We start from the raw sequence: 25,246 nt of genomic DNA, 5'->3' as shown, positions 1-25,246 counted from the left end.
TAGTGCATATTTCCACATGTGTTATTCATAGTTTTGATGCCTTCAGTGTGAATCTACAATGTCAATAGTCATGAAAATAAAGGAAAGTCATTGAATTAAACGGTGTGTCCAAACTTTTGGTCTGTACTGTATATATATATATATATAATCTCTCTCTGATAAAACATTTTGCAGTGTTGTGAATAAGAACAAAACGTCTTTAAGAAATGTACCACCTTTATTATCCAATTCAAACCTCCCACCCAGTACGCAAGAACACAGCTGAAGCAACTTCCATAAACAGTGAGCAGAAATCTGAACAATATTGAACAATAACTGTCAGTTGAAGACAAAAACAAAAAGATTAATAATTAAAACAGAGTCTTTCATTCAGCAAGCAGTTGGGGCCGCAGAAGGTCCCTGACAGAAGACGGGGGCGGGTCTCTTCAGTCAGAAATGAGACTTGTATGATACCGCAATCTCATTGCATCAAAAATATGGCTCGCACTCATGATTGGATGCATGTGAAAATACAACAGGATGTTAAGGTGATGTTAGTCTGAAAGCGTTAATGGAGGGACAGGAGTGGCTGCGGCTCATTTTAACCCTCCCGCGGTCTGGTCCACATTGAACCTGCGTGCACTTTTACAGGGTTTTTTTGTGTGGTTTTGGAAACTGACGCTCTGACGGGATAACCCATTCAGCGTCCTGACCGTGATATTTGCGCAGCGTCGTTCTAAGGAACCCAGGAGGGTTAAATGTATGGCTTTAAGGATTCGGCACAACTGAAAGAGGTTTTTCCATGCTTCGCCAGCTTATTTAAGGCAATGCAGGGCATCAAGACGGCCCTCTGGCATTTCCATCGTGAGATCCAGATTGTGGTAAAAAAGGAAACAAACAAAAGTTTTAAACGACTACCCTACACATCGATGTCCATTAATACACATTCTCTCTCTCTCCCCATCTGTCATTGGTCTTGAGAGTTTATAGTAAAAAAAGAACCACAGTTTAACAGTCACAGATTGTCCAACCTAGTTTGAGAGCAGTGTAAGGTAAGCACCCAAACACACGCAAACACGCGCGCGCACACACACAACCAGGTGAGGCAGCTGGAGGATCTGTTCAGTGCTGGTGGCCTGTTTCACTTCACCTCCATAGTTTGATTTATCAGGAAGGACTAGCACAATGTCAACAGTCACATTTAAAATTAAATGTAAAAAAAACAAAACAACAACAAAAAACTGGACACTTCGGAGAACAAGTGAGTTTTTTTTTTTTTGTCATTTAAAATTTCCAACAACAGGGTCAAAATATCTCTCTCTCTTTTTTTTTTTTTTACTAATTATAATTTATTTAGAATTAAATAATTTTGGTCTTTCTGTTAAAAGAATGACTACCATCATAATATTGGCCCACATGGTAAAGACGTGTAGAAATGCATCTTTTATTCCAGTAGCATCATCTTGAATTGAAAAACTGTGTTACACAATAATTGGCTGCAAGAAATTTTTCTTTGTAGGTCTTGATCAGTTACACAAATGTATCAACTTTCAGAAGCAGCGGTCAAAGCATGGGCTGTTGCTGACTATTTTAATGCACCTAGGGGGCGCTGTAGAGGTATTTTACCACCCCCACCCAATTTTTTCATAAATATATTTTAGCAGCTGAATTAGTATCCATTTTGTTGAATTTGGTGCAGATCAGATGGTGGATATACGTAGTTTATTATTTTCAAAATAAGCTACACTAAAACTGAAATTTTAATTCAAATAAATTAATTTATGCTAAATTGGTAGTTTCGCCAGAGGATAAATTAAAAATGATTGAACTTTCAAGCATTTCCAATGTGAGATCGTGCTGCTGCGATAAAAGACGAATTTATTTTAAGCCTTTAAAGATTTTAACCACTAAAAACGGGCAGCACAGTTAGGATGAAATTTACCCAAAAACATGGCACAGCATGTAGCTTTTAAAAACAGCTCAAGAAAACATTTGACTGGATCATTTATAGTCACTTTCAACAACCCACCCTTCAGCGATTCTTCATTCCAACAGAGATGAAGTCGGTTTGACGTCCGAGACTTTAACGCATTTCTCGGAAAGGTCACAAAGGTGAACCGAAGACGGATTTTCTAAAGTCGGTATCCCAAAAACAAATATTTATTCTGCATCGGAAGAATCTCATATGAAGCTCAACTTTAAAATTCATCGTCAGCTGGGATTTTATGCTGCCTTGCTCATGGGCAGCAGCTTTCAGAGATCATTTCCCGCCATCCGGGAAGGCGAACGTCATCAACAGGCAGCTTTTAAAAGCCTTTCAAGGGATGCTTTTGAGTTTTATTTTGTTTATTTTTATGGTGGGAGAGTAGAAAGCAATCAAATCTGCAGGGCTAAAATAAACTGGAGTGTAGGATTTTTGCACAATACACACAAGTATGAACAACAAACCATTTTTAAAAAATAATGTAAACATTTACATCTTGTCTGAGGTCAGCAGAATGATCCTCTTCATATCAATATTTATAAAAAGAAAAAGAAAATGTTACTGGAGCATTGACTGGATGTTTTTTGGAGTGGACTCGTCGTGCAGGTGTTTGGTGGTGAATCTGAGGAGAAAAAAGTGGACTTTAGATTAGAGACAATAACAATATTATTAAAATTAGGAATGCACCGATTCACTTTTTTTCACTTCCAAAACAGATATGGATATCTGCAGCTTTGTTATCGTCCGATACCGATCCATGTATAGTTACAGAAAAATAGAGCTGCATTGACTTAAAACGCTTGTTTTTCTTAAACGCAAACAGAAATGTACTGAATTATAAATTTATTTGATAACTCTGAACCAGTACAGCACAATTAAACACACCAACAGCTTCCCAAGCTTGGACATATATGTAAATATAACTTTCATTTGTTCAGTCAGTGCAATCAGAAGCACAACAGCCAGGGTAAAAGGAATAATAAAGAAACTGAAACTGACAAAAACAAACTGCAACAAACGTTCTTTCAAATAATTCAGAAAGTAAATAATAGAGCATGATGTTGCTCAAAGCACAAAGCATAGAATTAGACTGAATAGATCTGCCTCAATCTAGATTTTCTTTCCAATATCAGGGCTGATACAGATATTAATATGGGATCTCTAATTAAAACATGCTTAATAAAAAGCACGTACTTGAGAGCATTCAAGAGTCCTTCGACGTTGTCGACCGGCTGGTCCTTCAGCACCTTTATGCAGCCTTTCATCTGGAGGAAATAAGTCCGAGTCAAATCACATGGAATCAAAAGGCGACTTCGTCTTTACAGAACCGAAGCACAACAAATGTCTTCTTACATCTATCTTGGAGGACTTGGTGAAGGCGCCGTTTGGATGGACGTGGTCGTAAAGGATGATCACTCCCACCATCACCCTCATGCAAAACAAGAGTGTATCCTTGCTGCTGAAGCGACTCGAATATTCCCTAAAAAAAAAAATCATTCAAAAAGTTAATTTAAAATTAATTTTCTTAGAAAATTACGCAGTAAAACAACAAACTATGCCTTGACAGACGTCCAGAAGACACTCAATTAAACCACAAAAGCTGGAGAAGTTGGCTGTAATTCATGCAAAAGGAGCCCTGACCAACCACCGAGTCCACATACTGAACAGAACATGGACATACCACTCACCAAGTTGACAATTTTTTTTTACCCATCATAAGTCATATTGTGAATTTCTCAGAAGCTGAATTTTGGTTTTCATTAGCAGTAAGCCAGAATTGGCACAATTATTAGACATAGATCCTAAAAAACACCAGTCTGTTTGTAACGAGTCAATAAAACTCATGAGCTTAATTTCTGGAGCCGAAATAAATGAATAGTGTTGTAATTTCCAGGGATGTAACACGCTGTTTTGTTTCACTTGTAAGAAAATTGTAAAACAGCAATAAGAGTGAAGTCTAAACATATTTCAACTTAAAGCTGTCCAGTAAAACGTAAACACAATTTTACACCTTTCTTCATATACTAACTGGCCATCTAATGCATTTTATAATGAATGCAGACATAAGGATTATTGCCAACTTAACTTTTAATCCTGCTGCTTTAACGGACCGATTAAGTGTGTGTGATAAGATTTGAACTGGTGAGTGCAGAAACTCACGGCGTCTCCAGCATGACCTTACACACGCTGGCCATGGTGCTGAGGCAATCTGTCGTGTTCTCCAGTGGAAGAGTTTTGTTCTAGAAAAGTCAAAGAAAACACACTGTGTTACTGATCATAATCATAGTTTTTCACCGCCTAGTTTAATCTTGAGTTGATAAAATGAATAAAAATTAAGGTTCTGCACTGTGTAGAAAATCATGTAGCTTCGAGATAAAAGTCCACAGATAAATGCTTAAACGTCAGACAAGAATCAAAACAGTATCAGTGGTGTTCACTGCAAATATCTTGAAGGGTTGTTTCTGCTCAATCCAAGTCATTCCAGCTAGAGGTTGTAACTTTATGTGACTGTTAGCATCGTTGCATCACGGAGATTATTTCCTGCGACTGCTTCTTTAAATTCACTGCTTACGTCTTTCCCTTTGAGGTGTTGCTAAGACACAGAGTGTATTCTCTAGAACTACAAACTTTCTTCTGTTTAGAGCAGTGGTCACTCTTGTTGAAAATCAATTAGTCACATAAGTAGACTTTAGTTATGTTTGTATTTAGGCTTGGACTTAAACGTGTTATTTTCAATTAATTCATTATATATATTTTAACACATGAACATTTTTAAGAGGAATTAATCGCATTTTTAAAACAATTCTTAATTGACAAAAGTTCCAAGCAGGAACTTTGTATTTGTGTATATTTCTGATACACTGATAAATTTGACGCCCAAGCGACATCCGCTAACAGCAGCCCTGGACCACAATGCTGCTTTTCCTGGCCCACACAGGGCTCATTTCTGTTTTTAAAAAATATCTGATTGGATGCTGGTAACAACTATTGTTAGCCTATCAGCTATTCAAGCCTAAAGTAGCATCTCAATGCTAACCATGTTGTAGCAGGACAAATGTCCCCAATGCTAAAGTTAGCATCCACAGCCCATATTTCTAAAGAAGGTCCATGAATGATCAGTGGTTCCTGATTGGGTATAACAACACTTTGCACCAATCTAATGGTTATGTAAAAGATTAAAAACAACAAATATCTTTGTTTTTGGGCTCATGCATCTATTCATTCAATAATTTAGAAGCAAAAAGTGTATTTGAGCTGAAAACGTTGCTTATTTTGTCAATACATGGCTTGGCATTCATTAATTACAGGCCCTGAAATGAACTCTATTACCGCTACACCACTAGTTTTGATATTTCCCCTCCAGTCCCCCTGTACGTTTGACTGAAGGATAATTAGACGGTTATGTTGCAGCAGCGCTCTCACCTCAGACACAAAGTTTGTCGTCGCGGTGCTCAGTGTTTTCAGCATGGGCGTGGCCTCAGCGTAGAACAGAGACATTCGGTTGGCCATCTCATTGTTGACTTCATTTTCAATGTCCAACTATGAATGAAAACACACAATTAACGGGGTGAAATGCTTTTTTTTTGTGTGTGTTTAATGATCAAGAAAAAAGTCGTCTTACATTCATGTTTTTTATCCGGTTCCGACTGATGGTCCTCCTGTAGTAGCTGAAGTCGTTCTGGATGGCAGGAATCCTCATCTGTGTCAAGACATCCAAACAATCCTCGGTCAACACACACGGCGCTTTTATGTGAGGGTGGGAGTGTGTTGGTCTGTGTGTGTAGTGGACCTTGAGCTCGTCAAAGCGCAGAGTGAAGTGGAGGATCTCAGCGAACTGTTTGGCCAGCGCCTGCTCCCTCTCCAGATGCTGAGTAGGAGTGAGGGGCGGGCAAGTAAGCGACTTCAGCAAACTCTTCAAAGCCTCCTCTGCATAGCATAAGGCATTTCATAAGACTAAAATAGTTCTGTTTGGCTGTGAAAAGACACATTCACATTGTGTGACTAAGTGTATGGCAGTGTGGGATCAATGTGGGGTCACCTAGTCTGAGGGAGAAACTGTAGAACGTCTTGAGTTTGATGACCAGCGGGCAGACGGAGTTCCAGGCTCGCTCCTGCAGCGACATGTCACTGGGATTCTGGATCGCCTGGAGAGGCAGAAAGCAAAAAGTTAAATTATTAGTTGGATGATTTGAAACTGCAGTATGTAAGTATTATAGAAATTTTTTTTTGACATATTTGTTAAAACTCCGTCGCGTATGAAACAGACAATCTGTGTAATAAAAAAGCTCCTCTGCCTTCTCCCAGTGCTAACTAGAAACAACCAGGTCTTAGCACTGTCAATCACCATCCTCGTGGCGCAACTCCAACCCTCCCTTCCGCCTCCCCTCTCTCGCCATCTCTTGCTCTCTGCTATGCTGCTGTCGTGAATCCTAAGGTTAGTTCGCATAACCACTGATGACGGTGGATAAACGGTTTTCCTGTAAAGGTAAGTTATTTCTTCTCCATTAACACATGGAGAAGCGTGAACGTGAGCTTGATTGACAGCGCTAAGACACTCCTCCTGGTTCTGACTGGTTGGTTTTGGTTGCGAGTAGCTCAGGGAGGAAGTAGAGGAAATTAATTTTTTCACAGATTATCCGTCTCATAAGGTATTTTCTTTTTAACTTCGTAATTTTGTGCTTTTATTTTGTAAAGCAAACTGAACCGCCTTGCTATACAAATAAACTTGATTGATAAACTGTCACGACATGGTGACAGTTTTAACAAATATGTAAAAAACACATATTTTCTATAAAAGTTAAATACCGCAGCTTTATTCCCAGTTATTCCTTGAAGCAAATCCTAAAGCGTGTGTGTGATGTGTGTTTTCTTACATCTCTGATCTCCAGCCCCGCCCCTTTGTACCCCTGCAGCCCCGTCAGGATGCTCTCAGAGTCCTGCAGGACCGAGTTCACCTGGTTCCACACCTTACACTCGCCTTCTGTCGGCTGTGCATCTATGAACAAATCAAAACTCCAATCATTTATACTCCTCAACAATTAATTACTTCAGGCTGTACAGGGATTTTATTCTTGGCTGAAGTAAAAAATCTCAGTTTTTATCCTCTTGACATCATATTAGCTTTTGGGGATTTTAATCATTAATTTCAACCATTTCTTTTAGATGGGAGTTAAAAAAAACAGCATTAAAAACAAGAACTGGGTGCACAAGTCACACGAGTTAATAGTCAATTAATGGCATCATAAATTAAAATGAGTTTGACAATTTCCATTCATATGATTAATATCTTTTGAAGGGCAATTTTGTTTACAAAGACATCATAATCCATTTTATTTATGGCTTTGGTTGTAAATGATTCTTTTTTTCTTCCACATTTAATTTTTTGTTTTTAATCGTCATATTTTATTTTCGATATTTAAAATGTCTTTCAGTTCCAGTGTGAAGCGTTCTTTACAAAAATTAAAGTTCCCACATCCACCCAGAATTATGCAATAATCTAACTGATCGCATCAAAAAGCGTGATGTTTCTCAGCAAATTTTGACAGGATATTAATCTAAATACTAGTAGAGGTGTCCTGATAAAATCTTTTCTTCTCCGATACTGCAGCTTTGAGTACTGGCAGATACTGACATTGACCCTTGCGCTATGAGCACGTATCATATATGCTTTTACTACTCATTTTGTCATGTGGAATGTTGGAAAATACTTGTTGAAGTCATATTACTTAGAGGGAGAACAGTACTCAACAACAACAACGGGTATGAAAACAACTGACCTACTTATTATTAACCAATGGGGCAGACTAAATGCTGGAGCGAAGTGCTTATAGTTTAGATGTACGCTGACATAATCCGATACTCGTTTTTTTGGCTGATATCAATATCAATATTGGATTGGGACAACCCTAAATATCACCATTACATCACCAGGTGTAGGTATACAGTATATTTGAGTCTATATATAAAGCTTTGAACTCCATGTGGAAATAAATGAAAACTTGTGCGCCCGTTTCTTGTTTTTAAAACTCATTACCATGAAGACAATAAATAATAATGATGATGAATGTGAATCTTTCACTGGAATCTGAATGCATGGCGGCAGTAACTGGAAAACAGCTTTAGATGGTTTGGGATTAGTGAGATAAGCTAGAAAATTAGAGGTCTACAAAACTAGCATGTAGGCTAATATCAGCTCCTTACATATATAACAGTATAATGTGTGCATGAATCTCCTGGAGCAGCTCTATATATAGAAAATCCCTGACATTAACACTGTGTCTCGGGTCTGTTTTGCATTTCAAAACCGTTCTACTCCCATCATTTCCTCTCTGCTGAATAAACAAAGCCCGAGGTTGACTGCAGTGGGAGAACAGCTGAAATGCCACTGTGGAGATGTAGTGTGAGTTGTTTCTTCTTCTTCTGTGGGAGGTCTCAGCAGAAGGCCGAAGCCAAAATCCACCAGTCTATATTAGATTTACCCTAGTTACTGCCTCGGATCATAGAGGAACTGACACTTTATGCAAATGTGTACACTAATTTCAGAAACGAACACTGATGCATACAGAGAACTTAGTGAAAGCAGACGGCACAGGTCAAAAGGTCAGGCTTCTTCTTTCACAAAAAGATGAATGAAACATAACAGAGGAGACATTAGAAATTCAAAGAGAGACAATTGAGACATTGAATGGGCTGACCCCTGACCAGCCACACTAAAGGAAAGATGTTCAGGGGGGAAAAAATTAAAAGAAAGATGGTAGGCGTGTTGGGAGTTTAGAAAAGGGACAGGAATAAAGTCGTGCTCACTTTCAAAGTCAAGGAAAAAGTTTGGTCCCTGTTCAAGCTCTGTACAAGTGAGCACTTTTAACAGATTCCCCATTTGGTTTCTGCAAGACATGAAGAAAGGAAAAACACAGGGAAAGGAAAAGAAGGCGTTTATGTTAAAAAAAAGAGTCATTAACAGAGCAGGAGGTCATAGCTGTGCTGAGAAAGAAGGAAGAAGCGCAGAAGCAGAGAGCGAAACGAGTTTGTTTTTTTGTTTGTTTGTTTTGTTCCGTCTTGCGCAGAAATCGGCTGACAGAAAGGAGACAGGAGCAGGTTAGGCTTCACCCCCCTCCACACATGACGCTCCACTCAGATCACAGACTTACTTTCAAAGTCCAGGAAAAAGTGTGGATAGTTCTCTATTTCTCTTGTAAGGACTTTTAGCAGGTTACCCATTCCAGCAAACCTGATGGTCAAAATAAATGGGTTAAAAAAAACATATATATATATATATATATATATATACATACATATATATATATAAACACACAAGTCAACAATAAGACAGTCTATGTTCACATAATACACATTCTCTGGCATAAAATGGTAATCACCCGGAGTGAACAAGTAGGTTTGTTGTTTTCCATGTTGCTTCAGAGATGAGATTTATTTAACCGACTGACTAGTCTGGCTGCCAGTGTCTATTAGTTAAGGAGTTCCTCAGGGAGTCATGTTTGGACCGCTTTTATTCAGGCAATCCGTTGAGTCACATCATTGATCAATACTTCACATTTCATTGTTGTGCAGATGATATGCAGAGTTTTATGTCCTGTTGACCATTCATCTGTACTGCCAAGAAATATATTTTGAAAGATGGCTGTCTTATTTTCTATCCAACGGCAAAGTTCTTGGTTGAATGACGTATCCATCTCTATATTTTATCATCTTTCAGTGTCACTTTTTTGTTACTTGTTATACATTTCATGTTGTAGAAATTATTTCTATGTTTTTCCTAGTTAAATTGAATGTTTTGTGGCCATCCATCCATCCATCCATCTTCCTCCGCTTATCCGAGGTCGGGTCGCGGGGGTAGCAGCTTCAGAAGGGAGGCCCAGACTTCCCTCTCCCCGGCCACTTCTTCCAGCTCTTCCGGGGGAATCCCGAGGCGTTCCCAGGCCAGCCGAGAGACATAGTCTCTCCAGCGTGTCCTGGGTCTTCCCCGGGGCCTCCTCCCGGTGGGACGTGCCCGGAACACCTCACCAGGGAGGCGTCCAGGAGGCATCCTGACCAGATGCCCAAGCCACCTCAACTGGCTCCTCTCGATGTGAAGGAGCAGCGGCTCTACTCTGAGTCCCTCCCGGATGTCTGAGCTTCTCACCCTATCTCTAAGGGAGAGCCCAGCCACCCTACGGAGAAAACCCATTTCGGCCGCTTGTATCCGCGATCTCGTTCTTTCGGTCATGACCATGGCCATTTGTTATTATTTTACAGTTTATTGTTTAACCCCTGGTTGCCCCAAATGTGCTTTATAAATAAAGTTAATTTGATTAAATAAGCTCCATACAATAGTTTGAACTTCACTTTTTCCGAGAGACCATTTCATGTTCGACATTTTGTCAGATCCATATATTGCCAAATGATTACTTTTCTAATTTTTTTCACCAACTGCTTGATCTTTGATTTTAAACTCATCTCATTTAATTTCATACAAACACAACTAGCTTCCTGTTTTGTGTTACATGTGAGTTTGAATCGGTTTCCAGATCGATCAAGAGGTTTGGAGAGCTAAATGTACCCCAAAAACCCTCTGAGAATCTGAACCAGCTTCTCAACTGTTTTGAATTTGTGTCTGTGGCTTAACACCGGGGTGGAGCCCTAAATTACAGCTGTGCACTCTGGAGCTTTTACTGGAGGCAAAAAGCAGCAGGTAGGTAGTAATTTCCAGGCAAAAGTCCCCAACAGTGGAGGGTGGTCATAAACTCTGTAATCAGAGCAGGTTTTTAAACGTAGAAGAGGGTGAGCATTACGGTTAGGACTCCGACGTCACACTGGTGCTGGAATTGTAACTAAAAACAAACAAAAAATTATTTTTAAGAAGGAATTTTAAGGTCGGACGTCCAAAGATGGAGCTCTATGTAAAGGAGCCGAAAGACACCAACAACTTTCTCACACACAAAGTTCGAACTTTCATGGTTTGTGGTGGAGTGGCAACAAAAGACGCACTGTGCTGCGGTGTGCACATGATAATCACACAGCACAGCCTCCAGCAAGCTGTCGACTATTTTTTCGCCGAGGATTCATCCCTCCTAACTCCCCCCTCCAAGGTCGTCCTCATCAGAAACTCTTCAGCCTTCATTGTAACAGGCTGTACAGTTTTCCCTACAGGACCTGCTTTGATACTTTTGAATATAAATATGTTCAGATTTGAACCGATTAACAACTTTTACGCACATGCATTCCAGTCTCAGCCAGACACGACGAGGCACCACAAGGGGGCAGTGTCAGTTCGTTTATATATTCAAGCAGCGAAGATAAAAGCTGGGCTACAAGGATGCCATGTCTATACATGTTGCTTTAGGAGCCTGATTTTTCTCCGGGCAGAGTTTAACCTGCAGCTACAAGTTCTTCCACACACTCACTCACTCACTACACCTCGTCCAGTACTCATAAATTACAAAAAGTGAAAGTAACATTAGAGATAAAGATCACGTGGCCTCTCCACAGATAAATATGAGTTCTGGTGGATAATGTGATCAAAGAAGCATTTGTTTTCAGCTATTTTTAGATACTTACAGAACAAACTCCAAGAGCTTTTACACTGATGGGTCTATTAGAAAGGAAAAATTACTATTATTGTGGCTATTTTTCTGTATAATCATAACTGTTTATCATGAACTGAAGGAGTTGACTTCTTTTCTGTTTCATTCACGCATCAAGAGTCTGTTGCCATAACAACCTCGCAACAGAAATATCTCCCTGCATAATTTAAAGCAGTTAGCTGGCTCGACTGTAGAACTACATACATATTTGTATATTTCAGTGAAATCTGTTCATAAATGTACACATGTGATATATAGCGAGTTCCACTCAGAGGTTTACTGTACATACAGTCATCACTGACAGGAAAGTCATTAACTCTGCCTTTAAACTGCTCTTCCTGGGTCAAATGATTAATCTGTTGTTCAAGTTGTACATTGACCCCAAAAGCTTCTGACTACTCCTCTAGACAGAACGAGCTACAGATTTTTATTCAGATTATGGAAGCCCATCTCAGAGGCTGAGTAAGAAACAACATCTACAGCTATAAAGATGTCAATCTCGGGGTGGCAGCATGATGCTGTGGGGCTGTTTCACGGCCCCACAGCATCATAGGGCAGTGAACAATGATGAAATAATTAAGATGAAAAATCTTCAACAGACATATGGAGATTAGTGGGTGTTTTAAACGGGATGATAATGTCAAAAACACACCAAATGAGGTTTTGGTTTGGCTACAGCAGGTTTTGGGTACTACAGTAGGACTAGTTCTAAGATCACCTTCAGCTACAAATGTTTTTATTAAAGTTAAAAGACAAATCTGTTTCAGAAAACAAAAAGCAGGTGTTTTTTTTTTTGTTTTGTTTTTTTTTGCAACCTGCTGATCAATAGTGGGATGTATGCACATAGTTAAACCAAGAAAGACAGACACAGAAAGACAGACAGACAAAATGAGACAGAAAGAGATGGAAACAGACAGACAGACCGAGAGACAGAAAATAAGACAGACAGAAAAAGACAGAAAGACAGACAGAATGAGAAAAGCTGCCGGAGTTTCAACATATCTGAATGGCTACATGCCATGTTGCCCGTTTAATTGTTTGAAAGAAAAAATTTTCATGAAAAAAATGCTCAACAGCAGAAGTGCGCAGAAACCTGAAAATGAACCTGAAGTATTTGTGTAAATCCAAGGTTTCAGCACGAATGCACATTAAACCCGGCTGTCTTCAATCTCCCAGAAAAAGTAGCACTGAGGAACAAACTGTGGCAAAAAACAAGGCAGCTTGAATATCCGCTGAGCTTCACAGAAACACAAAACACTTTGTTACGTGAAACGTTCTCCTCTCCAGGCAGCGGCCCTAATACCACAGGGCAGGAAAAACACTCAGGGAATTTTTCTAGTGAAGCCAGTTCCTCTTTCACAACCATTCATCTGCATCGCCTGGATTGAAAGTGGAAACTTTGACTTTCCTCTTTTCCAGAGTGTCTACCATTAAGTCGGCTTAATTAAAGGGGCATTTCACGGAAATACGGAGAAAGAGTTTGTGAAACAACTGAAAACTAAAAAAGTATTTCCATGTACAAGATGTCATGGCTTAAGAACATATCTTAAAAAAAATTCCAGTACTAGACAGATACGATCAAGTCAAACATATTCTCGTCACTGCAAATTTAGTTTAAATTTACTTTTGTTCAACCGAGAAGTTTGTTCCTTGTTAGGAGATCATGTAGGACAAAGGAGTATCAGTTATGGATAAAATGAAAAACAATAAAAGTCATGTTCAATAATCAATGGGAAAAAATAGAAAGCGTGGAGGCCCCTTCGCCATTACCCTAATCTTTAGCTTCCTTCACAAATGGAACAAAGTCTCTTCGATTCTGAAAAGGCATGATAGTTTAAAACAAACAACTATTTAAACCTAAATTTGCAGGGGGTATGTATAATATTGGCTAACCTGGATAAACTGTAGTGATGAAAACTTAAAGAACATCATCAGCATTCCTGCTGCAGCGTGTGAAGCTATCTCAAGGCTTTTTCCATTCATTTTAGAGGCAGTTTTATGCCCTGTAGCCTGGGAGCAACAATCCTCCAAATTTACATGTTCTTAGAAGATCATTAGGCTTATTTTGAAAAAAACAAACAAAAACGTTTTACAAGTTACATTTTTACAGCAATGCCTTCACATCCCACATGCTCATTTCAGTGCGCTTGTCATTTTTTAAATTCATTTTGGACCCAGACACATTTGGATACCTGACATAAAAAGTCTAATTTTTAGCAGTAAATTTCAGGAGAAAACTGGAATTTCTCTTTAAAAATAGACTCTCTTCTGTGTCTTCTCGGACGGAAAAAAAAAAGGATTCGGAGCTTAATGATGGAAGAGCAACCTAATCCCGGCTATAATCACGTAAACCGCAGTGTTGTTAGCAAGCTGATGGGCCTTAGAGGGGGGATTAGATCGTGATCCAAGTCAAACAAGCTGGTTAAACATTTCTCTCCTTTTTGGATGTGGAGGTGCCCGTGCTTTAGCCATACCTTCTCCAGTGGAGGACCTCAGGTTGTTGTCTAGATCATTCGTTTCCTGTTCCCTAAAAAAAAAAGAAAGAAAAAAAAAGAAGAAATAAGTTCAAACAATATTTGCTGCATGAACATGTTCAGACTGGAAAGAAGAAAAAAAGAAAGAAAACGGTAACATGAGCTGTTCATCGTTATGAACTATTCAATTACCTTTCTCTTCCCTAGCAAGCACTCGACAAACAATACAGAGATAAAAACCCAGAACTGAATTATTCAGCGGTGAAACCTACCCTCCTGTGTGTCATATGGAAGAAGAGTTAAGACTGCTGCGTGTTTATCTGAGTATTAAATAGCCTGAGACAAACTGTGGCGGCTGCTGGTCACCATGATTGGCCGTAACTCCATCCAGACTCAGAGGAGGTGATAAACAAACAGATGACAGGCTCATCATTCAACACATCGGTCGAAATATGACTGCAGGCGAGTCTATACGTACAGACTCCCCGAAATGCGAGCAGATCTAAATTAAGGAGGCAGAACAAACACAAATATCAACAATAAAGCTGTTAAGGATAATTGATAACATTATATTACAGGGTTGTGTCTTAGAATGCTGTTTTATAGACCCATGTGCTGTAATTTATTGTTGGGTACAACTCTCTGAAGAAGAATTACAGCTTGCTAATGTTAAGTGTTATCTAGCTGTTTTAGATATACTACGCTGTATGGTGATTAGAATATATTTATTATTATTAGCATGGCTGAAACGTTTTGTCTTCATGGGAGGAGAAGTAACGTGGTCAAACTGTAACAAGCCAATAGATTAAAACTGAAAAAATGCCAGTGAGAGTAGACCATACAACACATTAGCATTTTCTCATTAGCTCTCCACAATAAACATGATAACCATGCCTGCTTGAGATTAATTAAACTCAAGGTTTTTACCAACATATAGCTCTGGCAAAACAAAGAGCACAGCTGGTGAATACATGACAAAAGCAGCCATTAATTTATCGCCATGTGCAAGCTTCAGGCTATTTACACTGTTGATATCAGGAAAAGCTAATGACGACTGGTGGGCGCTGCTAGCTACAAAGTTAGCTGCGATAACTCTAGTGTGCTAATCACAAACATTAGTTCCGCTAACGTTAACGCAGGACACCATCACGGTTATTTAGCAGGAGCTAATGCTAAAGCGCTAGCTTCAATCCAAATGATATCTGCCCATTAAAGACTACAACGCTCCAGCATCGATTTAGCTTTGGCATAATTTATATGTTGTGTATGTTTTTTGTTTGAAATGCAATCATGAGGGTGGGGGTGGGGGCACACGAGAAGAGGAAACGGAACTGCTGTGTAAATGATCTCCAGCCACTTCAAAATAAGAGCATTGGTATAAACATTTAACTACTTGAAGAACTCTTAACAGCTGATGATCAAAACGTTAACACCGATGTTGAACTTTATTTAACTAAAAGTTTATAAAACAGTCAAGTAAATTAACACTTTATAATTTATGGGGGAACTTAATTTAGAGGAAGCTAAGTATGCTAAATGTTTTCAAAGTTAGCAAAAGCGCTAAAGGAAAAATTAGCTGCGCTATTCGTGTTTTAGGCAATGTGCTCACCATTGGTCCAAATTCCTGAAAGCTGGAAAGTACAATGACTTCATGAGGATGAGAGGAAACTGAACCAGAACAGGCCATTTCAAGTTAAAATACCAGTAATAAATGTATTCATTTGATCAGTTCATACAAAAGAAACATACATGTTGCATCACAATGATGAGATACAACCATAAAGTCATAAATGGTTTGCTCAAAGATTGCTGTAGTCAAGAGTGAATTTAATCTTCTGTAGAATGAATCAATGGATGGCAAAGACTTTTTATGGCTAACATGTTAGCTTCCTGTGGTCTGTCACAGAGTAACTTTCACCACAATATTACTTCATATCCAGGCACATGCACATGATGTCACATTTTTGTGTTCCCTCTGGAGCTTTCCAACATTTTGCCAAAACACCATGTGGACGGCACAGACTGACGAGAGCAGCACCAACAGCTCCAAACATACAGCCAGCTTCCTTCCAGTTCTCTGCTTTCCTCCAGCCCAACCCTCTCTGTCTTTTATTCTGCTCTCCACTCAAACTAAAAATCTTTCTTGTTTTTCCAGCCAGACAGGTGTCACCATTGCAGAGTTCAGAGCACCCAGAATGGTCGTTCATCATAACCAAGCTGCGCACATCATGTCCGATGAAAATATAGAAATTCCCGTCCTGCCATGAAGTGGTGAGCCAGTTGCTCATCTATCCAACTTTTCACTGCAGCCAGGTAGTTATTGCAGCAAGTGAGCCGTTCAATGAAACAATAGCACACTGAGGCGTGCAGCCGGCGTAAGAGCCAGTCGGTTGGGCATATTAAGTCAGTAAATCTGACAATCATCCCAGCGTGTGGTGGAGCCAGTTAGCACAGAGGGAGATGTGTGCAGACGTCGAAAAAATAAACATGTTTTTCAGGAAATGTCATTCGACAGCTACGGTGGAATTTTCCTCTGGACCCCCCCTCCCAAAAAAGACAACCACAAAAAAACAACACGTGGTGGTAACGATCACAAAACAGTGCAATCATTTCTATTTTTGAATATTTAGTGTGTAACATCCTTGTGATGCTGGCTGATCGGTGTGTGCAGAACCAAATGAAGTCTGTTGTTAGTATAAAAAGTAGCAGGTACAAGCACTCTTTTGTTCCTACAGCAATATCTCTTTTTAATGCAGGACAAGGTAGGGGGACTTGCACCTGATTTAATGTTTGTTGTAACTGTCAGTCAATAATAAAATACACTGCTGTACTCTTCCCATTATGTATTGATTTGCATTTCATGTCCTTTTGGTATATATTTTTTAAATTACTTTTTAATCTTGGATACTTTGTCCTTTACTTTTTATACTTGCTTGTAACATTAATTGCCCATTTGGGATATGAATAAATCTGAATCCATCTCGAAGGATTCCTGAATGTTGGATTTTTATCAAATCTCAATCACATTGTTTGAACTCGTCATGCAGAGAAGACACTGCGTCTTAGCACCTAAAAGCTTAAAACAACAGATTTCTGTTAATTCACGTTGTCACGATCACATTGAAATAACAAAGAAATGCAGCACTCAGAGTATCTGCTCTGACTCATTTCCCAGTTTACAGACAAAACCGATGGTTTGATGGATGCAGGCCTTTAAGTCCAAATCAATTGTACTTGAATCTCTGTCTGAACCACATGCGTCACATTTCCCTCTACGATTTCCCTCTACAAATGTTGACATCAGCTACATCCCTGTTGACAACAGGGAACAGAAGACACACCTACAGTGAAATGTGTCATAATGTAGGTGTGTCATAATGAAAGCTGCCATCTAGTTGCTGGTAAGACAAAAAGGCCAATATAGAAACTGGGTGGAGACTTTATGGGTGTGATGAGGATAATTAGGAAAATTAAAGCAAAAGTTTATTGAACAAAATAAAATACAAAAAAATTTAAATTTAGGAACAGCCAACAAAGTTAGGTGTATCCAAGAAACTAGATGTAAATGCATTTAGTTAATGTTGTGCTTAAATAATCAACAACTACAGTTTACAGTAGAAAACAAAAGACTCTCCCAGCTCATGGAGCTTTAAAACAAACATTCATGAGCTTTTTACCTCAACTGAGCTTCTTAACACATTTTTCTAAAGCTCCAGCAACCAGTAAAGTCTTTGTTTTGCTGCTCCTTCACTGGTGATATCGGCATAAATGGTGAAAAACATTATTTAGATTGTCAGAGAAAACCCAGGTGGGAAAGATCACTTCCAAAAAATGACCAAATAAATTCATAACAGTAAAATTATGGGACCCTATGAGCAAATCTCTTTGTTTTGGCAGATTCTGAACAATCCTTCACAGTCTACTATTGTCATACTTCCCAGCCATAAATGTCCTATGGAAATAGCTAATGTTTCATCTGTTATCTCCTACGGCTTTAGGAAAGATGGATCGACTTAAAAAAAAAGAAAAATTAACACTCTGTCTTGAAAAGAAAAAAAACTCTTATGGGCTTCAACAATAAGGATCTTTTGCATTTAATCAAGTCATTCAGCTGTCCTAAGGGAGGACCAGACTGTGACCCACTTTCACTAAAACAAACCTATTGTTTTCTTTCGTTAATGCTTCATTTAAATTCCTACAATAGGAAAGCGCCCAAATTCCATTAGTTACCTTACAACGCTTTACAAGAGCAAAATGATCAACGTTTATACATCTCCGAGTTAATAATGTGGAGAATTAAATATTGTTTTCAACTTACATTGTTAATTTACTTTATACAGCCATGAAAATTTTTATTATTGAGAAAGGGGCAGGTTTTTCTTCTTCCGGCTCCCTTTTCACTTGTGCATTAACAGGTGTTGTAAGAGCATGTACTTTTGAATTAATGACGAAATCTGTTAAATCGAGTGAATAAACTGATCAATTGATTGATTGAATAAAGTTCAGGGAGTTTCAAAGAAGTGCTAATCTTGTGGTAAACATATTTCCTTGAATAGAGCCAGTCGCTCAATCACAATCAAAAGAATAAAGGAGGATTAAGAAAAGGTTGCTTGCAGTCTTAGAAATAGTGCTCAGATCCAAATACGTTGTTTTCCCCTCTTTGTAACTTGCAACAGGAACCCTGGATGGTGACACAGCTGCTGATGTTCGCAAGATTGAGCCACAAATCAATTATTTTCCATGGATGAGCATCATGTCAACCACTTGGAAACGCGCATTTCCAGCAGGACTCCCAGTCACGCAACAACAGCTGGTGTGCTACTGTGGGAAGCAGCAAACAGCAAACTAGCATCCCAGGTTAGCTGAAGTACGTACAAAAACAAGAACGCAAACGTATTTAGAAAAGATGGAGAGAATAGGTGGTTGAGGGTGGGTGGAGGAGACACATTTGGCTGCCGACACACTTGAAGAGTTCAAAGATGGGTTAACCTTTAAAGAGCACTGAACGGGTCAGGAGACAGCAACCCCACTGTAGTAAATAAATGTGTCTGACGCGTCGCTATTCCTTTCTGCCTGGCAACGGTGAATGAATGGATGGATGATGGATTCATAACAGCTCAGTGAGCTGTGAGTGGAGGGGTAAACAAGGACAAATCTGATCATATTTGACTTCATTCTTTTGGTCTATAAAAACCTAGCACTATGCTTATTTTAAAAATGATAATAGAGTGAAACAGGAAACCTGTAAGCCTACTCCCTTGAATAAAAAAACCTCATGAACTGTAATGTGTGATAGCCACATTTAAGTTCCTTTGTTCTCATACCAGCTCAGCACAGCTTCCTGTGTGTAAAGTGCACATTTACAGAACTATTACCAGGATATTTCTAATGATTTACTTCCTCTTTATAAAAACACCTTTCTCTGTTTGCTGGGGTTTTGTTAATTACAATTCTAATATTACAAACTAAAGGATTAAAACTCTCAATATAAAAATAACTCAGGCGCTTACCAGGAAGTTATGGATGCACAGCTCAGAACTAGCTGAACTTGATCTGCAGTTTGAGGAATCTGGTTCAGCCGATGACCAATTGAAAGTGTTTGTTCAACGACTCTTTGACGTGTAATGAGGTGAAACGAAACTGTCTTGTAAACAATGGCGTACATAACTCAAGTCTTTAACTGTCCAAAGACATCTGTTTGCTTTGGATTTTACTTTAATTTGGTCATGTATTTTCTGACATGCCTATTTTTTTTCCAACCTAGATCCAAATCTAAACAATTTCTTTAAATACAAGATAGCATGACCCAACAACACACTTTCACTGTCCTTGATGCTGACACTATCAACACATACTGGTAACCAAGGTCCTAAAGGTCACTAAAGCCCCTTGTCCATTGTTAAGTCTCACTCTAACCGGATAATGTCTGGTTTGGGTCTAGCCAATTTGGGCTTGTCTCCAATGGCAGTTTGTTCCTTTAAGTGGGCGTGAATATGGGCAGGAATGCTAATAGAAATGTGGGAACGTGAGCAAGCGGGAGCTGTGGTCGATGCTCCGAAGGTGTCATTTTGTGTGTATACCATTGGGCAGTCAGTTTCTCTAAAATCTCTCAGTACATTTGTTTGTTGAAGGTTGCCCAATTCAGTCTTCCACGAGTACCGCTTTTGCTCCTACAGTGACTTAAAGCCACGGGCCGATCAATGAATGCAGTCTGCTGCCAAACAAACCACTTAGGCATAATACCTGGCTAAGTCTGGCTTACTGCACCCTGAGATAGTTCCAAACAGGAAGGAACCTTGGGCCTGCAAATGTAGATGAATCCAGCCATGGTTGACTGGCAAAGACTTGGTTAAAGCTACGCCTGTGAAAAAGGGGCTTAAGAGGCATGGGAACATTGTGCTGACAACAACAAAAAGTGCTTTATTTGCAATCCACATCATTACAAACAATATTCGACAGTAATATCCCAAGCCATTGTTTTTGTTTCATTTAGCTGTAAGACAATTCAATGTCAAACTAACTGAAAGAACCAATCAGAAGCAACAAGGTGCAGGTGGCCGTGACACTTGTGACCATCCGCTTCTTTTTCTAGTTCAGGACAAAGAAGTATTTTCACACTAGTTATTCTAACTCTGTAGTTTCCAACTTATTGTCACATTAAACCAATGACAACAATGTCCAATTAAAACTTCTATCACCTTATATGACACGTCCACAAGAATTAAATAACCACTGACTATTTTACAACAAATATAAATTCTTACTGAAATCAAAATGATAAAAAAGGAGAACATAAATGAAAAAGAATTTAACGAATAGACAAAATTCTAAATTAAAACGATTTGAAGTGTAAAGCATAAATGTTCCAAAAGAGGGTGCTGTTGTTTTCTGTAATTGCTGGCACTACCACAATTCCGACATGTTTGTCCTGCCGGGGACACCGTAGCGCAGGGGATTTCTGCGCGCGAACTGCCGTATTCTTTACAGTGTGTTTACTGCCTGTAAGGTAAGCAGCAGCTCTGCTAGCTCGGTGTAACATATACAGTATATTAATATACCGATCCATCTCTGTTTGTCTGTTAAGTATAAATTACATTTTATTTTGGTGATGTTTGATTATTTTGTAAAAAGAAAAAAACGATTGAATGCTGACAGTGTGTTTACTGCCTGTAAGGTGAACAAAATAAACGCGCCAAAGTCTCCCCACAACGACGAGCCGCCTGTCTGATTCCTCCTGCACGGAACACATCCCACCCTCACACAAACACAACGCAGAGTCCATCGGGTGTCTTCCAGCAGCTGCAGGGTTAAAGAGGGAAAGCCTGGGTTACAGAAGAAAAGAAATATATAAACAGTTAAAGGAAGAAAAGTGACACGATGTATTGATCTTTTTTTATTTTGCCTGTAGCCTGGTATGTCATCTGCGACAGACATCTCATTTTTAAGATATAACCACTGGGACATCAAGACTCTAAATCTGATTGTTATAGTTCTGATAAATCCCAGAGACAGAAGAAGCTAGACAGAAGGAAAATTTCAGGAATGCTAAAGCTAAAAAGAAAAATAACCCCCATAAGAGAAGCAGGTGAGGACATTTTCAAACAGCTTAAAAACAAGATGATATGGCGCACTTGTGAATTCAAAGTCAAGGCATCAGCTGGTTCTTTTTGCCTCAAAGCACTGACAGCAATTTGAAGATTTATGTATTTTTAAAGAGCAGTCTGGTAAAAGGGCTAGCATTAGTGTCACCATGAAATTACAAGACCTGTCTAGTTCTGTTCAGTTGAATGCAATTCAATTTTGTTGGTTATGCCAAGTTTGTTTAAAAGTTTAACTTTACATCAAAATGTTTCTACACCTTAAAGGCCCTATAATTAGATGAGAATGTTTTCTCCCTCTCTTTGAAGCATAGAGTAACTCCCCCCTTACCAATCTACTGCTGCACTCAGACGGCCTCTGACTGACTTTTCCCCTGCTTACATGTGAGGCAAAGTTACTCTGACAATCTTATTAAGGTAGCAGTGTTTTAAAATTACACTAGCTACGAGCTGTGTGTTTACAGAGCAGCTGACTGCACACACGGGTTAATTCAACAGCTAATTAATAATGCTCACTTGATTCAAACTAGCAAAGATCAGTATCGGTATTGTCCAAATGATTTGTGCCATCTTTAGATTATAACTGTGCAATACTACAGCTATTTAATGGGTAATGCACATGGAGACAGACAATATATATACATAATTGTGTGTGTGATTTGAGAGTGTTGTAATGTTTTACAACACTCTCAAATGTAGTGCTCACCTAGAACTTTTTGACTATCAATTCAAACTACTGTATACCTGCGGGAAACCAAAATCAACACCATTGACCAAAATAACGTCTGTTTGGAAGTAGCTTGGAAACTGTCGGGGAAGCACAAACCAGCTGTTTAAAAAGAGTCTGTGTGACTGAAATAAGATCAGCCACAGATATTAGCATCTAGAGCTCCATATACTACCTTGGTCATTTATGGCAAACACCCCAAAATAGTAGCATAACCATCCCTAGACTCAGAGCAATTACAGACACAAACAACCCTGAACAGGTTGATGTAATGTTTAGGGTGTTTTCACACCTGATAGTCCAGTAGAATCGTTTCCATTGGGAACCAAAACTGCAATATTTGCTTCATCTTCAGCTGCTGTTGTTCGCTTTCACACTGCACTGTGTCAAATCAACCAAACCTTTTAAAACACCTGTTCACCCCCATAGTGGCGCTGCACCAAGAATGACCAGAGGAAATGACACAAAAACCTCTGAAGAAGACACTGAGTGCAACTTCTTTCTTCACAAAATGTAAACAAAATGGAGTGGTGTCAGATTTTAGTGGTTGTAGGATTTCTCTTCTGTCGTTGATAAAAGACTATGAGCCATTTCTCACTAGCGCTAAACTCGCACATTTGTTTTGGTTGTATTTCCCCAGAGTGCCCTGTGCTATAGACCGCTTGCTGCTTTTGGTGGGGTCTCCGGTCCACTTAGCATTCTCATATGCATTTGACATGAGTTCACTTCAACCATACAGAGACCTACAGGGTTTCTCTAAGAAAACCTGCTAAACAGTGCTAGGACAGTTCATCAGTGACAGTCCATCAAATTTTTGTAAATGTTAAAATTTACAAAAATTTGGATTTGCATGTGCAGGCATCAGATTTTGGAAATAACTGTATGCGATGCCGATCGTCAGATGCAGGGCTGGCGCAATTCAATGCGTCAAGTATAAACCTAGTTTAATCCATCTTTATTGTCACTGAAACGAGCGTACAAAAAAAAAACTATTTAAAATAAATAAACAACACTTAGCCTGGTGGGGGACCAGGCTTATAATACACTGGGGAAAACCTTGGAGAGCTAGGTTATAGGCAGACCAGTGTTTGCTTTTTTTGGTCTGCCTCAGAGTTCGATTCCACATTCACACTTCCCCAAACAAACCGGACTTTCTAGACAAACGGACTGAAGTTTGATTAAAGTGGACTAAATAGAGCTGGTGTGATTGCACACTAAACTTGAGCATGTGCAGTATGTACCTAGAAGCTACTTGGCAACCGGGCACACGCAACAGCCCAGACATTACACAGAAACAGGCAAACTGACGTTAGCACTCCTGCATCCATTAAATCCCTTTGCTGTTTTGACTGGCTGGCCAAGTGGCCCTTTGAATTGGGTTGAATTTGCTGGAGCAAATGTGACAGCAGGACGTGCTGGGAGAGGAGGGGGCCACCGTCTGAGCTCAGCTTGTGGGGAGGTTGGCTGAGTTTTGCCCTAATATGGACACAGGCCAGGGGGGTCGGAGGGTGGGTGGATTTAGGGCAGACTGGGTGGAGAAGGGGAAACCTGCCCAGTGCCACCACAATGGCAGTCTTGCTTCCCGCTGTTGTTTCTCTGATACTTTTAATCCCACCACCGGCCGCAGTACAAACACTCAATCCACCCTGGAGAACTCTTCGGGAGTCAGTGCCGAGTCGTGTGTCACTTCATTTCTGTTGTTGCTCTCAGACAAGCCCCAGCTCAGAAACAATGCAGCACACAGCTCTCTCTCACTCACTCACACACATACATACACACACACACACACACAGCTACACAGTTGCTTGTAACACCAAAATGAAGGACAGAGCCTTCTCTTCCTCCTCTTCCTTATAGAAGCACTCCACTCAGTTAAACTGCTGGCTCGGCATGCCCTTCGCTTCATCCAGCTGGGCCTGATGCTTCGGTTTTACACTTGCTCAATACAAACTCCCATCGTCACATCTGGCCTCTGGCGCGACGGGACAAAACCCTCCCAGTGTTCAGTTTGATGAGAAAGGGGTTGTCAATGACCCTAGTGATGAACTCATTGGACCTCAGTCAACACAGAGACAGAGAACAGGGATAGAGAGATACTGGGAAGGCATTTAAAAGTGTGATGAGAGAACAATAGCTCAAATGAAGGCAAAAAGTAAGTAGAAAAGCAAAAAAACTGCTTTTCTACTTACTGGTATGGTATTTGGAGAAGAGAAGGAGGAGGTTGGATACCACTGGCAGTAGAGAGAAGGACTTCGGGCGTAGAAATTCCTTCTACGTCTCTGTTCAATGCCACTTCTGTTCTGCCAAGTCCGGCATGTCAACAGCAGCGCAGATACAAAGGGAGCCATGTCTGCGTGAGACGGGTTCTTGTGTGAAACTTCTGTCAGCATGTGTGTATGGGATGGCATTAAGCAATCGTCACCAAAGAGGACTTTCTCTGAAAGAGATAGGTGGCCAAGTCAGAATCACAGCAGTTCTGAAGTGACCTGTTCATTTTGTGCTCAAAACATTTACTGGCTACCTAGTAAAGATGCAGGAGCAAAAAATCTGATCTTTAATTGGTAAATGTAATAATTCTGAACAACTCGCTTCTACAAAATAAATAAAGCTGAAGTATTGTTTCAATACTTGTTTTAAGGGTGTGTTCACACAGTCCTGTTTAATCCACTTTAATCAAACTCTAGTTCATTTACCTAGAAAGTCTGGTTTAACTAGGGAGGTGTGACCAAAAAAACCTTAGGTCTCGGCTTGGCTGAAGTGAATTACGGTTCGAATGCAAATATGAACGGTAAGCGGGCCAGAGACTTCTGCAAAAGAAGGTGATTACACCGCAGGGCATTCTGGGTAAATACATTACAACCAAAACAAAAACATGTGATCAACCGCTAAAATCTGCCATTTTT

The 25,246-nt window shown here is 39.6% G+C and overlaps 1 protein-coding gene across 3 annotated transcripts in view; it reads right to left on the bottom strand.

The window, feature by feature from the left end:
* Positions 1-198: 198 nt before the first annotated feature.
* The window catches only part of fam49a (family with sequence similarity 49 member A), a 32,094-nt gene continuing 7,046 nt past the window's right edge, over positions 199-25,246 (bottom strand). Inside the window, exons 2-12 of one of the 3 annotated variants that reach the window (XM_028041076.1) lie at positions 14,019-14,071; positions 9,112-9,191; positions 6,838-6,959; positions 6,003-6,108; positions 5,754-5,890; positions 5,586-5,663; positions 5,387-5,503; positions 4,124-4,203; positions 3,317-3,443; positions 3,158-3,228; positions 199-2,585 (exon numbers count right to left, since the gene is read on the bottom strand). In XM_028041076.1, coding sequence (XP_027896877.1) covers positions 2,522-2,585; positions 3,158-3,228; positions 3,317-3,443; positions 4,124-4,203; positions 5,387-5,503; positions 5,586-5,663; positions 5,754-5,890; positions 6,003-6,108; positions 6,838-6,959; positions 9,112-9,181 — 972 coding nt within the window. In that variant the 5' untranslated portion in view covers positions 9,182-9,191; positions 14,019-14,071 and the 3' untranslated portion in view covers positions 199-2,521. Of the gene's footprint in view, positions 2,586-3,157; positions 3,229-3,316; positions 3,444-4,123; positions 4,204-5,386; positions 5,504-5,585; positions 5,664-5,753; positions 5,891-6,002; positions 6,109-6,837; positions 6,960-8,767; positions 8,858-9,111; positions 9,192-14,018; positions 14,072-25,246 lie in introns of those variants that run through there. The other 2 variants (XM_028041075.1, XM_028041073.1) reach the window with 2 other exon arrangements.

Source organism: Xiphophorus couchianus, chromosome 15 (genome assembly GCF_001444195.1).
Source record: "Xiphophorus couchianus chromosome 15, X_couchianus-1.0, whole genome shotgun sequence".
Taxonomy (NCBI): domain Eukaryota; kingdom Metazoa; phylum Chordata; class Actinopteri; order Cyprinodontiformes; family Poeciliidae; genus Xiphophorus; species Xiphophorus couchianus.
The sequence above is the reverse complement of the archived record's forward strand: the minus strand, read 5'-3'. Positions and strand labels throughout refer to the sequence as shown.